The sequence below is a fragment of the Hypanus sabinus genome, chromosome 2, assembly GCF_030144855.1.
Source record: "Hypanus sabinus isolate sHypSab1 chromosome 2, sHypSab1.hap1, whole genome shotgun sequence".
In the NCBI taxonomy this organism is placed as follows: domain Eukaryota; kingdom Metazoa; phylum Chordata; class Chondrichthyes; order Myliobatiformes; family Dasyatidae; genus Hypanus; species Hypanus sabinus.
The window spans coordinates 160897694-160910329 of record NC_082707.1 but is presented as its reverse complement, the minus strand read 5'-3'; the positions used below and the strand labels follow the sequence as shown (position 1 = coordinate 160910329).

General features: G+C 51.6%; 1 protein-coding gene across 2 annotated transcripts in view; it reads right to left on the bottom strand.

Moving 5' to 3' along the window:
* nid2a (nidogen 2a (osteonidogen)) overlaps positions 1–12636 on the bottom strand; it is a 157311-nt gene that overhangs the window by 76574 nt on the left and 68101 nt on the right. For both annotated transcript variants that reach the window (XM_059958023.1, XM_059958018.1), the window contains exon 16: positions 7186–7428. In XM_059958023.1, coding sequence (XP_059814006.1) covers positions 7186–7428 — 243 coding nt within the window. The remainder of the gene's footprint in view (positions 1–7185; positions 7429–12636) is intronic.

The following is a 12636-nucleotide window of genomic DNA, read 5'->3' as shown; positions in this document are numbered from 1 at the left end:
GGGTCTGACATGACACGGATTGGGCTCGGGCGGGGGGTGACATTACACGGATGGGCTCGGGTGTCCTGACTACACGGATGGGCTCGGGGGGTGTGACATTACACGGATGGACTCAGGGGGTGTGACATTACACGGATGGGTTCGGGGTGTGACATTACACGGATGGGCTCAGGGGGTGTGACATTACATGGATGGGCTCAGGGTGTATGACATTACACGGATGGGCTCATGGGGTGTGACATTACATGGATGGGCTCAGGGGGTGACATTACACGGATGGGCTCAGGAGGTGACAATACACGGATGGGCTCAGGGGGTGTGACATTACACGGATGGGCTCGGGGGGTGTGACATTACATGGATGGGCTCGGGGGGGTGACATTACACGGATGGATTCAGGGGGTGTGATTACACGGATGGGCTCGGGGGGTGTGACATTACACGGATGGGCTCGGGGGGGTGACATTCCACGGATGGATTCGGGGGTGTGACATTACACGGATGGGCTCAGAGGGTGACATTACACGGATTGGGCTCAGGAGGTGACATTACATGGATGGGCTCAGGGGGTGTGACATTACATAGATGGGCTCAGGTGGTGACATTACACGGATGGGCTCAGGGGGTGTGACAATACACAGATGGGCTCGGGGGGGTGTGACATTACACGGATGGGCTCGGGGGGTGTGACATTACACGGATGGGCTCGGGGGGTGTGACATTACAGGGATGGATTCAGGGGGTGTGACATTATACGGATGGGCTCGGGGAGGTCTGACATTACACGGATGGGCTCAGGGGGTGACATTACACAGATGGGCTCAGGGGGTGACATTACACGGATGGGCTCAGGAGGTGACATTACACGGATGGGCTCAGGGGGTGTGACATTACACGGATGGGCTCGGGGGGTCTGACATTACACGGATGCGCTCAAGGGGTGACATTACACAGATGGGCTCAGGGGGTGACATTACACGGATTGGGCTCAGGAGGTGACATTACACGGATGGGCTCAGGGGGTGACATTACACGGATGGGCTCAGGAGGTGTGACATTACACGGATAGGCTCGGGGGGTGTGTCATTACACGGATGGACTCAGGGGGTGGCATTACACGGATGGACTCAGGGGGTCTGACATTACAAGGATGGGCTCGGTAGGTGTGACATTACACGGATGGGCTCAGGGGGTGACATGACACGGATGGGCTCAGGGGGTGTGACATGACACGGATTGGGCTCAAAGGGTGTGACATGACACGGATGGGCTCAGGGGGTGTGACATGACACGGATAGGCTCAGGGGGTGACATGACACGGATGGGCTCAGGGGGTGACATGACACGGATGGGCTCAGGGGGTGTGACATGACACGGATAGGCTCAGGGGGTGACATGACACGGATGGGCTCAGGGGGTGACATGACACGGATGGGCTCGGGGGTGTGACATTACTGATGGACTCAGGGGGTGTGACATTACACGGATGGGCTCGGGGGGTGACATTACACGGATGGGCTCAGGGGGTGACATTACACGGATTAGACTCGGGGGGGGTCTGACATTACACGGATGGGCTAAGGTGGTGACATTACACGGATGGGCTCGGGGTCTGACATTACACGGATGGGCTCAGGGGGTCTGACATTACAAGGATGGGCTCAGGGGGTGTGACATTTCACGGATGGGCTCAGGGGGTGTGACATTTCACGGATGGGCTCAGGGGGTGTGACATTACACGGATGGGATCAGGGGGTGACATGACACGGATTGGGCTCAGGGGGTGACATTACACGGATGGGCTCAGGGGGTCTTACATGACACGGATTGGGCTCAGGGGGTGTGACGTTACACGGATGGGCTCAGGGGGTCTGACATGACACGGATTGGGCTCGGGGGGTGGTGACATTACATGGATGGGCTCGGGGGTCCTGACTACACGGATGGGCTCGGGGGGTGTGACATTACACGGATGGACTCAGGGGGTGTGACATTACACGGATGGGCTCAGGGGTGACATTACACGGATGGGCTCATGGGGTGTGACATTACATAGATGGGCTCAGGGGGTGACATTACCCGGATGGGCTCAGGAGGTGACAATACACGGATGGGCTCAGGGGGTGTGACATTACACGGATGGGCTCGGGGGGTGTGACATTACACGGATGGGCTCGGGGGGGTGACATTACACGGATGGATTCAGGGGGTGTGACATTACACGGATGGGCTCGGGGGGGTGACATTACACGGATGGATTCAGGGGGTGTGACATTACACGGATGGGCTCAGGGGGTGACATTACACGGATTGGTCTCAGGAGGTGACATTACATGGATGGGCTCGGGGGGTCTGACATTACATGGATGGGCTCAGGGGTGTGACATTACACGGATGGGCTCGGGGGGTCTGACATTACACGGATTGGCTCAGTGGGTGACATTACACAGATGGGCTCAGGGGGTGACATTACACGGATTGGGCTCAGGAGGTGACATTACACGGATGGGCTCAGGGGGTGACATTACACGGATGGGCTCAGGGGGTGTGACAATACACGGATGGGCTCGGGGGGGGGTGACATTACACGGATGAACTCAGGGGGTGTGACAATACACGGATGGGCTCGGGGGGGGTGACATTACACGGATGTGCTCGGGGGTCCTGACTACACGGATGGGCTCGGGGGGTGTGACATTACACGGATGGACTTAGGGGGTGTGACATTACACGGATGGGTTCGGGGTGTGACATTACACGGATGGGCTCAGGGGATGTGATGGGCTCAGGGGGTGACATTACACGGATGGGCTCAGGGGGTGTGACATTACACGGATGGGCTCAGGAGGTGACATTACACAGATGGGCTCAGGGGGTGACATTACACGGATGGGCTCAGGGGGTGACATTACACGGATGGGCTCAGCGGGTGTGACATTACACGGATGGGCTCGGGGGGGGTGACATTACACGGATTGACTCAGGGGGTGGCATTACACGGATGGACTCAGGGGGTGTGACAATACACGGATGGGCTCGGGGGGGGTGACATTACACGGATGGGCTCGGGGGTCCTGACTACACGGATGGGCTCGGGGGGTGTGACATTACACGGATGGACTCAGGGGGTGTGACATTACATGGATGGGTTCGGGGTGTGACATTACACGGATGGGCTCAGGGGGTGTGACATTACATGGATGGGCTCAGGGGGTGTGACATGACACGGATGGGCTCAGGGGTGACATTACACGGATGGGCTCAGGGGGTGTGACATTACATAGATGGGCTCAGGGGGTGTGACATTACATAGATGGGCTCAGGGGGTGACATTACGGAGGGGCTCAGGGGGTGTGACAATACACGGATGGGCTCAGGGGGTGTGACATTACACGGATGGGCTCGGGGGGGTGACATTACACGGATGGGCTCGGGGGGGTGACATTACACGGATGGATTCAGGGGGTATGACATTACACGGATGGGCTCGGGGGGTCTGACATTACACGGATGGGCTCAGGGGGTGACATTACACAGATCGGCTCAGGGGGTGACATTACATGGATTGGGCTCAGGGGGTGACATGACACGGATTGGGCTCAGGGGGTGACATTACATGGATTGGGCTCAGGGGGTGACATTACACGGATGGGCTCAGGGGGTCTGACATGACACGGATTGGGCTCAGGGGGTGTGACATGACACGGATTGGGCTCAGGGGGTGTGACATTACATGGATTGGGCTCAGGGGGTGTGACATTACACGGATGGGCTCAGGGGGTGACATTACACGGATGGGCTCAGGGGGTGTGACAATACACGGATGGGCTCAGAGGGTGTGACATTACACGGATGGGCTCAGGGGGTGTGACATTACACGGATGGGCTCGGGGGGGTGACATTACACGGATGGGCTCGGGGGGGTGACATTACACGGATGGATTCAGGGGGTATGACATTACACGGATGGGCTCGGGGGGTCTGACATTACACGGATGGGCTCAGGGGGTGACATTACACAGATCGGCTCAGGGGGTGACATTACATGGATTGGGCTCAGGGGGTGACATGACACGGATTGGGCTCAGGGGGTGACATTACATGGATTGGGCTCAGGGGGTGACATTACACGGATGGGCTCAGGGGGTCTGACATGACACGGATTGGGCTCAGGGGGTGTGACATGACACGGATTGGGCTCAGGGGGTGTGACATTACATGGATTGGGCTCAGGGGGTGTGACATTACACGGATGGGCTCAGGGGGTGACATTACACGGATGGGCTCAGGGGGTGTGACATTACACGGATGGGCTCGGGGGGTCTGACATTACACGGATGGGCTCAGGGGGTGACATTACACAGATGGGCTCAGGGGGTGACATTACACGGATTGGGCTCTGGAGGTGACATTACACGGATGGGCTCAGGGGGTGACATTACACGGATGGGCTCAGGGGGTGTGACATCACACGGATGGGCTCGGGGGGGGTGACATTAAACGGATGGACTCAGGGGGTGGCATTACACGGATGGACTCAGGGGGTGTGACAATACACGGATGGGCTCGGGGGGGAGTGACATTACACGGATGGGCTCGGGGGTCCTGACTACACGGATGGGCTCGGGGGGTGTGACATTACACCGATGGACTCAGGGGGTGTGACATTACACGGATGGGCTCGGGGGGGTGACATTACACGGATGGATTCAGGGGGTGTGACATTACACGGATGGGCTCGGGTGGGTGACATTACACGGATGGATTCAGGGGGTGTGACATTACACGGTTGGGCTCAGGGGGTGACATGACACGGATTGGGCTCAGGGGGTGACATTACACGGATGGGCTCAGGTGGTCTGACATGACACGGATTGGGCTCAGGGGGTGTGACATTACATGGATGGGCTCAGGGGGTCTGACATGACACGGATTGGGCTCGGGGGGGGGGGGTGACATTACACGGATGGGCTCGGGGGTCCTGACTACACGGATGGGCTCGGGGGGTGTGACATTACACGGATGGACTCAGGGGGTGTGACATTACACGGATGGGTTCGGGGTGTGACATTACACGGATGGGCTCAGGGGGTGTGACATTACATGGATGGGCTCAGGGTGTATGACATTACACGGATGGGCTCATGGGGTGTGACATTACATAGATGGGCTCAGGGGGTGACATTACACGGATGGGCTCAGGAGGTGACAATACACGGATGGGCTCAGGGGGTGTGACATTACACGGATGGGCTCGGGGGGTGTGACATTACATGGATGGGCTCGGGGGGGGTGACATTACACGGATGGATTCAGGGGGTGTGATTACACGGATGGGCTCGGGGGGTGTGACATTACACGGATGGGCTCGGGGGGGTGACATTCCACGGATGGATTCGGGGGTGTGACATTACACGGATGGGCTCAGGGGGTGACATTACACGGATTGGGCTCAGGAGGTGACATTACATGGATGGGCTCAGGGGGTGTGACATTACATAGATGGGCTCAGGTGGTGACATTACACGGATGGGCTCAGGGGGTGTGACAATACACAGATGGGCTCGGGGGGGTGTGACATTACACGGATGGGCTCGGGGGGTGTGACATTACACGGATGGGCTCGGGGGGTGTGACATTACAGGGATGGATTCAGGGGGTGTGACATTACACGGATGGGCTCGGGGAGGTCTGACATTACACGGATGGGCTCAGGGGGTGACATTACACAGATGGGCTCAGGGGGTCTGACATTACACAGATGGGCTCAGGGGGTGACATTACACAGATGGGCTCGGTGGGTGTGACATTACATGGATGGGCTCAGGGGGTGTGACATTACACGGATTGGGCTCAGGAGGTGACATTACACGGATGGGCTCAGGGGGTGTGACATTACATGGATGGGCTCGGGGGGGTGACATTACATGGATGGACTCAGGGGGTGTGACATTACACGGATGGGCTCGGGTGGGGGTGACATTACACGGATGGGCTCGGGGGTCCTGACTACATGGATGGGCTCGGGGGGTGTGACATTACACGGATGGACTCAGGAGGTGTGACATTACATGGATGGGTTCAGGGTGTGACATTACACGGATGGACTCAGGGGGTGTGACATTACACCGATGGGCTCGGGGGGTGTGACATTACATGTATGGGCTCAGGGGGTGTGACATGACATGGATGGGCTCAGGGGTGACATTACACGGATGGGCTCGGGGGGTCTGACATTACATGGATGGGCTCAGGGGGGGTGACATTACACGGATGGGCTCGGGGGTGACATTACACGGATGGGCTCGTGGGGTCTGACATTACACGGATGGGCTCAGGGGGTGTAACATGACACGCATGGGCTCAGGGGGTGTGACGTTACATGGATGGGCTCAGGGGTGACATTACACGGATGGGCTCGGGGGTCTGACATTACACGGATGTGCTCAGGGGGTGTGACATTATACGTATGGGCTCAGGGGGTGTGACGTTACACGGATGGGCTCAGGGCATGATATGACGTGGTGGAGGGACTGGCACATGTGGCAGCTGAATGTTCTGGGGTGCAGATGTCTTGGGTATGAATGAGGTGAAGGCAAAAGAGGAGGGGGGAGCTAGATTTTTGATTAAAGAGAACATTCCTGGGGAATATCTGTGTGACGAATCCAGAAGTAAGAGGCTGGTCACGTTGATGGGGTTGTATTATAGGTCCCCAAACGGTCCGAGGAAATAAAGTAGCAAATATGTTGGAAGCTCACAGACAGCTGGAGGAACTATAAAGGTGTAAGAGTTGGTGATTTTAACTTCCCTAATGCAACTTGGACAAACATAGGAAAGGATCAGATGTAGGCAGAATTTGTTAAATGTGTTCAGGAGAGGTTTCTGAAGCAATGTGCAGACATTGTTCTCGAGTGGATAACAACTGATCCTCCTGGGAAGTGAGGCTCATCAAACGGGGGCTGCAGTTTGACACCAGTTGTAAAATAGTTATGGACAAAGATAAGGCTGGTCACAAGTCAAAGGCCTAACCTGGGACAAGTCTAATCATTAGACAACTTGCTAAGATTGATTAGGAGCCTTTGTTTGCGGGTAAAGGGATCACTGAAATCCCAGGCAGAAACTTTAATAATTAAAGTCTTTGAACTTCGCTATTTAATATAACATGTTACTATTATCCTGACTAACCTGGAAGTCCACAGCGTGGCTGACCAGTTCCAGGGGCTGTCCTCGTCCCGGGAACCTCCTGTCCATTCTCGTACACACACCAGCAGTATCCTGTACCGCTGTGACACTGCATCGGCCTGAAGTTCCCCTCGTCGTCACACTGAGGGATGTGGACACCAACCAGGGGCTGGGACCCATGCCGGCTCATCGTTTCTAAGTGTTCTCGCTGCTGCTCACAGGCAGTCTTAGGGCGCTCATTGTCTCCTGAAGAAACAAACAAAAATGCTTTTGACATAGTCAATAATTTAAAAACACAGCTTTTTTTAAAATGGGTCAAGAAACATTTCTTGTATCAGAATAGATGATTTAAAAAGAGAACAGTCAGTCAAGATGTTTTAAAGTGCATAAGGACCAATAATCTTCTTGTTCTTAGAAGTATGCAGTATAAGGTGGAAGCACCTGCTTGTACTGGAGCTCAGTTTTGCACTGACCACCACACCTAATAGCACTGCACTGGATTACAATATATGGCACGTCATATTCTTTAATGCAGGCAAAGTGCTTGCTATCAACACTTTTTAAACTGATTCTGTGCTATCGACGTCAGAGACGAGCCCTTCAAGGAGATCCTGTTACTGACGTCACTGCTGAAAGGATTTATTTGTTCTGGCTGGGCCGCTGATATCAATTCCACAATCGACAGGGTCATCTCTCAGGGTGAAAGTTACTGCTGTAAGTTACCTGACATCAACACATGCACATCTAAACTTCCTTATGTTGAAATATTGCTCCTGAACTGCCATTTAATGATTGTTTGTCCTTAACTTTGCAACACTGTAGGAAAACCCACACGGTCGGCCATCATACACATCAGCTTCCCTTATGTGAGACACGACTTTAACCAGTGAAGTGATTTCCTCTTGATGCCCACTGATATCCATTCTACTGGGGTTCCTTGAAAGGTCAAACATTGCCTTGGTGTTAGGGGCAGCAACTCTCATTCACCTGACAATTCATCCCTTTGCTCGACTCTTGCCTGAGCCATTTGGTGATGGGGGCCTGGCACCACATGGTCCTGACAAATCCTAAACTACGCTTCAGTGAGCAGGTTATCAGTCAGAATCAGAATGAGGTTTATCGTCACTGACACATGTCGTGGAGTTTGTTGTTTCGTGGTAGCGAGACAAAAATTACTGTAAGTAACAAAAATAAATAAATAGTGGAAAGAAATGTTGAAGTAGGGTTCATCAACTGTTCAGAAATCTGATGGTGGAAAATGTTTCTAAAACACTGTGTATCTTTGCCCTGACAGTAGTAATAAGAAGAGGGCATATTCCACTTGAAGGTCTTTACTGATGGATGATGCTGTCTGAAGGTACCATCTATTAAAGATGTCCTTGATGGAAGGGAGAGCTGTGCTCATGAAGGATCTAGCAGAGCCTACAGCCCTCTGCAGCCTCTTTCGATTCTGTGCATTGGAGCCTCCCTACCAGGTTGCGACGTAACCAGTCAGAGGCCTCTCCACCACACATCTGTAGAAACTTGCAAGTCTTTGGTGACGTACCAAATCCCTACAAAATAGAACCACTGGCCTTTTTCACAATTGCATCAACGTGTTAGGCCCAGGATAGATCCTCCAAGACATGGATGCCCAGGAACTGGACGCTGCTCACCCTTTCCACTGCTGACCCCTGTGATCTCTCCCTGTCAAAGTTCAAACTTCAAAGTTCAAAGAAAAATTTATTATCAAAGTACATGCGTATTACAGACAACCCTGATATTTTTTATCTGCGTGCATACTCAGCAAATCTATAGAACATCAGGAACTGTTAACTGTAAACAAACTGTGAAAATGCAGATGTAAATAAATAGTAATAAATAATGAGCATGAAATAACAGAGTCCTTAAATGAGTGTAGTTATCCAGTAATGTTGAGGAGCCTGATGGTTGAAGGGTAGTAACTGTTCTTGAACCTGGTGGTGTGAGTCCTGAGGCACCTGGACCTTCTACCTGATGGGAGCAGTGAGAAAAGAGCATGGCCTGGATGGTGAGGATCTCTGATGATGGATGCTGCTTTTCTACGGCAATGTTTCATGTAGATGTGCTCAATATCTTATTGATATTGAGTGAGAGGTTGCTGTTATTACACCACTCAGCCAAGTTTTCAATCTCCATCCTGTATGGCGATTCATCACCCCCTTTGATACAGCCCACAACAGTGGTGTTGTCAGTAAACTTGTATATGGTATTGGAGATGTACCAGCCACACAGTCATAGGTGTAAAGTGAGTTGAGCAGGGGGCTAAGTACACATCCCTGTGGTGCTCCTGTGCTGATGGAGATAGTGGAGGAGATGTTTTGCCAATCCGAACTGACTGGGGTCTACAAGTGAGGAAAGCCAGGATCCAATTGCACAGGGGGGGGTATTGAGGCACAGATCTTGGAGCTTACTGATTAGTTTTGAGGGGATACTGGTGTTAAATGCCGAGCTGTAATCAATAAAGAACATCCTGATATATGCACCTTTGCTGTCCAGATGTTCCAGGTTTGTGTGAAGAACCAACGAGATAGCATCTGCTGTAGACCTGTTGTTTCAGCAGGTGAATTGGAGCAGATCCAAGCTGCCACTCAGACAGGAGCTGATCTGCTTCAACACCAGCATCTAAACACTTCATCAATGTGGATGTAAATGCCATTGGGTGATAAAAATTTAGACAGGTTAGCATGTCTTCTTGGGCACTGGTACGACTGAAGCCTGCTTGAAGAGGTTGAATATATTTGGGAATACACCAGGTCAGCCCAGGTCTTCGGTACTCAGCCAGGTACTCCGTCCAGACTGGATGCTTTCCCTGGATCCTCTCTCTTGAAGACAGCCTGCACATCATCTTCAGGTACTGAGACCAAAGGATCATTGGGAGACATGGGGGTGTATGATAGTTACTTCTTGTTCTGGTGGTCAAAGCAAGTGCAGAAGGCATTGAGCTCATCTAGAAGTGAAGCTGTGCTGACCCCTATGTCACAAGATTTAACTTTGTATGAGCTTATGGCATTCAAACCCTGCCACAGCTGTCAATCATCCCTCATTGATTCCAGTCTCGTCTGGAATCTCCACTTCGCCCTTGAGATGTTGACAGTAATGCAAGCTGCTTGGGAACTTGGTACTGAGCAGGAAAAACTATCATTTTATAGTTTCACAGCAGCTGGGTGTTCAGGAAGTGAGCGACCTTATAGTTCACATGGGTCACTGGGTTGACATGTGGGGCCTAAGGTGGCTCAAGTAGAGCCTTTCAACTCCAGGAGTAACTTGTAACTTTTGCAAATTCATATACCTGTGTCCTAAAGAACTCTTCTGAGTGAAACAACAATTTATTTAACTTCTTTCAATCTACTGCATGGCATTCATTTTGTCTACAATATAGTACAATCTACTTTGAAGGCACCAAATGCAGATTAGGCGACCGCTTTGCAGATCACGTCTGCTCAGACCCCTTGTCAATTGGTTTTCTTATCTTACTCCCAGTCTTTCTGTCTTTTAGCACTCTTCAAATCAGGCTAATGCAAGCTTTTGTGTTTATTCTCTTCTCTCTAATAGCCCTTATTCATTTATTAAGTAGATGGTGCCTAATGCTATTTGTCACTTGGAAAACCTCAGACTCCACCCTGCTGATATTTCTTTTACTCTGTCAACCACTTCTCTCTACAACTTAAAACATACTTCTTTTCTCACTTAGCCAGTTGATTAACATTTATGGTTGAGTGGTCATCAACCATAAATATTAACTCTTTCTCCCTGCCCTCAGAAAGCATCTGACCGGCTAATTGGTTCCAGATGTTGCTTCCTGATGGCAATGTTCTTCCAAATGGAGACGGTGACTTCTTGACATTGACAGACAGACATACTTTATTGATTCCGAGGGAAATTGGGTTTCGTTACAGCGGCACCAACCAAGAATAGTGAAGAAATATAGCAATATAAAACCATAAATAATTAAATAATAAGTTAATCGTTTCAAGTGAAAATAAGTCCAGGACCAGCCTATTGGCTCAGCGTGTCTGACACTCCAAGGGAGGAGATGTTAAGTTTTATGGCCACAGACAGGAATGACTTCCTATGACGCTCAGTGTTACATCTCGGTGGAATGAGTCTCTGGCTGAATGTACTCCTGTGCCTAACCAGTACATTATGGAGTGGATGGGAGTCATTGTCCAAGATTGCATGCAACTTGAACAGCATCCTCTTTTCAGACACCACCGTCAGAGAGTCCAGTTCCACCCCCACATCATCACTGGCCTTACAAATGAGTTTGTTGATTCTGTTAGTGTCCGCTACCCTCAACTTGCTGCCCCAGCACACAACAGCAAACATGATAGCACTGGCCACCACAGACTAGTAGAACATCCTCAGCATCATCCAGCAGATGTTAAAGGACCTCAGTCTCCTCAGGAAATAGAGACGGCTCTGACCCTTCTTGTAGACAGCCTCAGTGTTCTTTGACCAGTCCAGTTTATTGTCCATTCGTATCCCCAGGTATTTGTAATCCTCCACCATGTCTGCACTGACCCCTTGGATGGAAACAAAGGTCACCGGTACCTTAGCCCTCCTCAGGTCCACCACCAGCTCCTTAGTCTTTTTCGCATTAAGCTGCAGATGATTCTGCTTGCACCACGTGACAAAGTTTCCCACCGTAGCCCTGTACTCCGCCTCATCTCCCTTGCTGATGCATCCAGCTATGGTAGAGTCATCAGAAAACTTCTGAAGATGGCAAGACTCTGTGCAGTATTTGAAGTCCGAGGTGTAGATGGTGAAGAGAAAGGGAGACAGGACAGTCCCTTGTGGAGCCCCAGTGCTGCTGACCACTCTGTCCGACACACAGTGTTGCAAGCGCACGTACTGTGGTCTGCCAGTCAGGTAATCAATAATCCATGACACCAAGGAAGCATCCACCTGCCTCACTGTCAGCTTCTCACCCAGCAGAGCAGGGCGGATGGTGTTGAACGCACTGGAGAAGTCAAAAAACATGACCCTCACAGTGCTCACCGGCTTGTCCAGGTGGGCATAGACATGGTTCAGCAGGTATATAACCATATAACAATCAGCACGGAAACAGGCCATCTTGGCCCTCCTAGTCCGTGCCGAACCCTTAATCTCACCTAGTCCCACCTACCCGCACTCAGCCCATAACCCTCCACTCCTTTCCTGTCCATATACCTATCCAATTTTACCTTAAATGACACAACTGAACTGGCCTCTACTACTTCTACAGGAAGCTCATTCCACACAGCTATCACTCTTTGAGTAAAGAAATACCCCCTCGTGTTTCCCTTAAACTTCTGCCCCCTAACTCTCAAATCATGTCCTCTAGTTTGAATCTCCCCTACTCTCAATGGAAACAGCCTGTTCACGTCAACTCTATCTATCCCTCTCAAAATTTTAAATACCTCGATCAAATCCCCCCTCAACCTTCTACGCTCC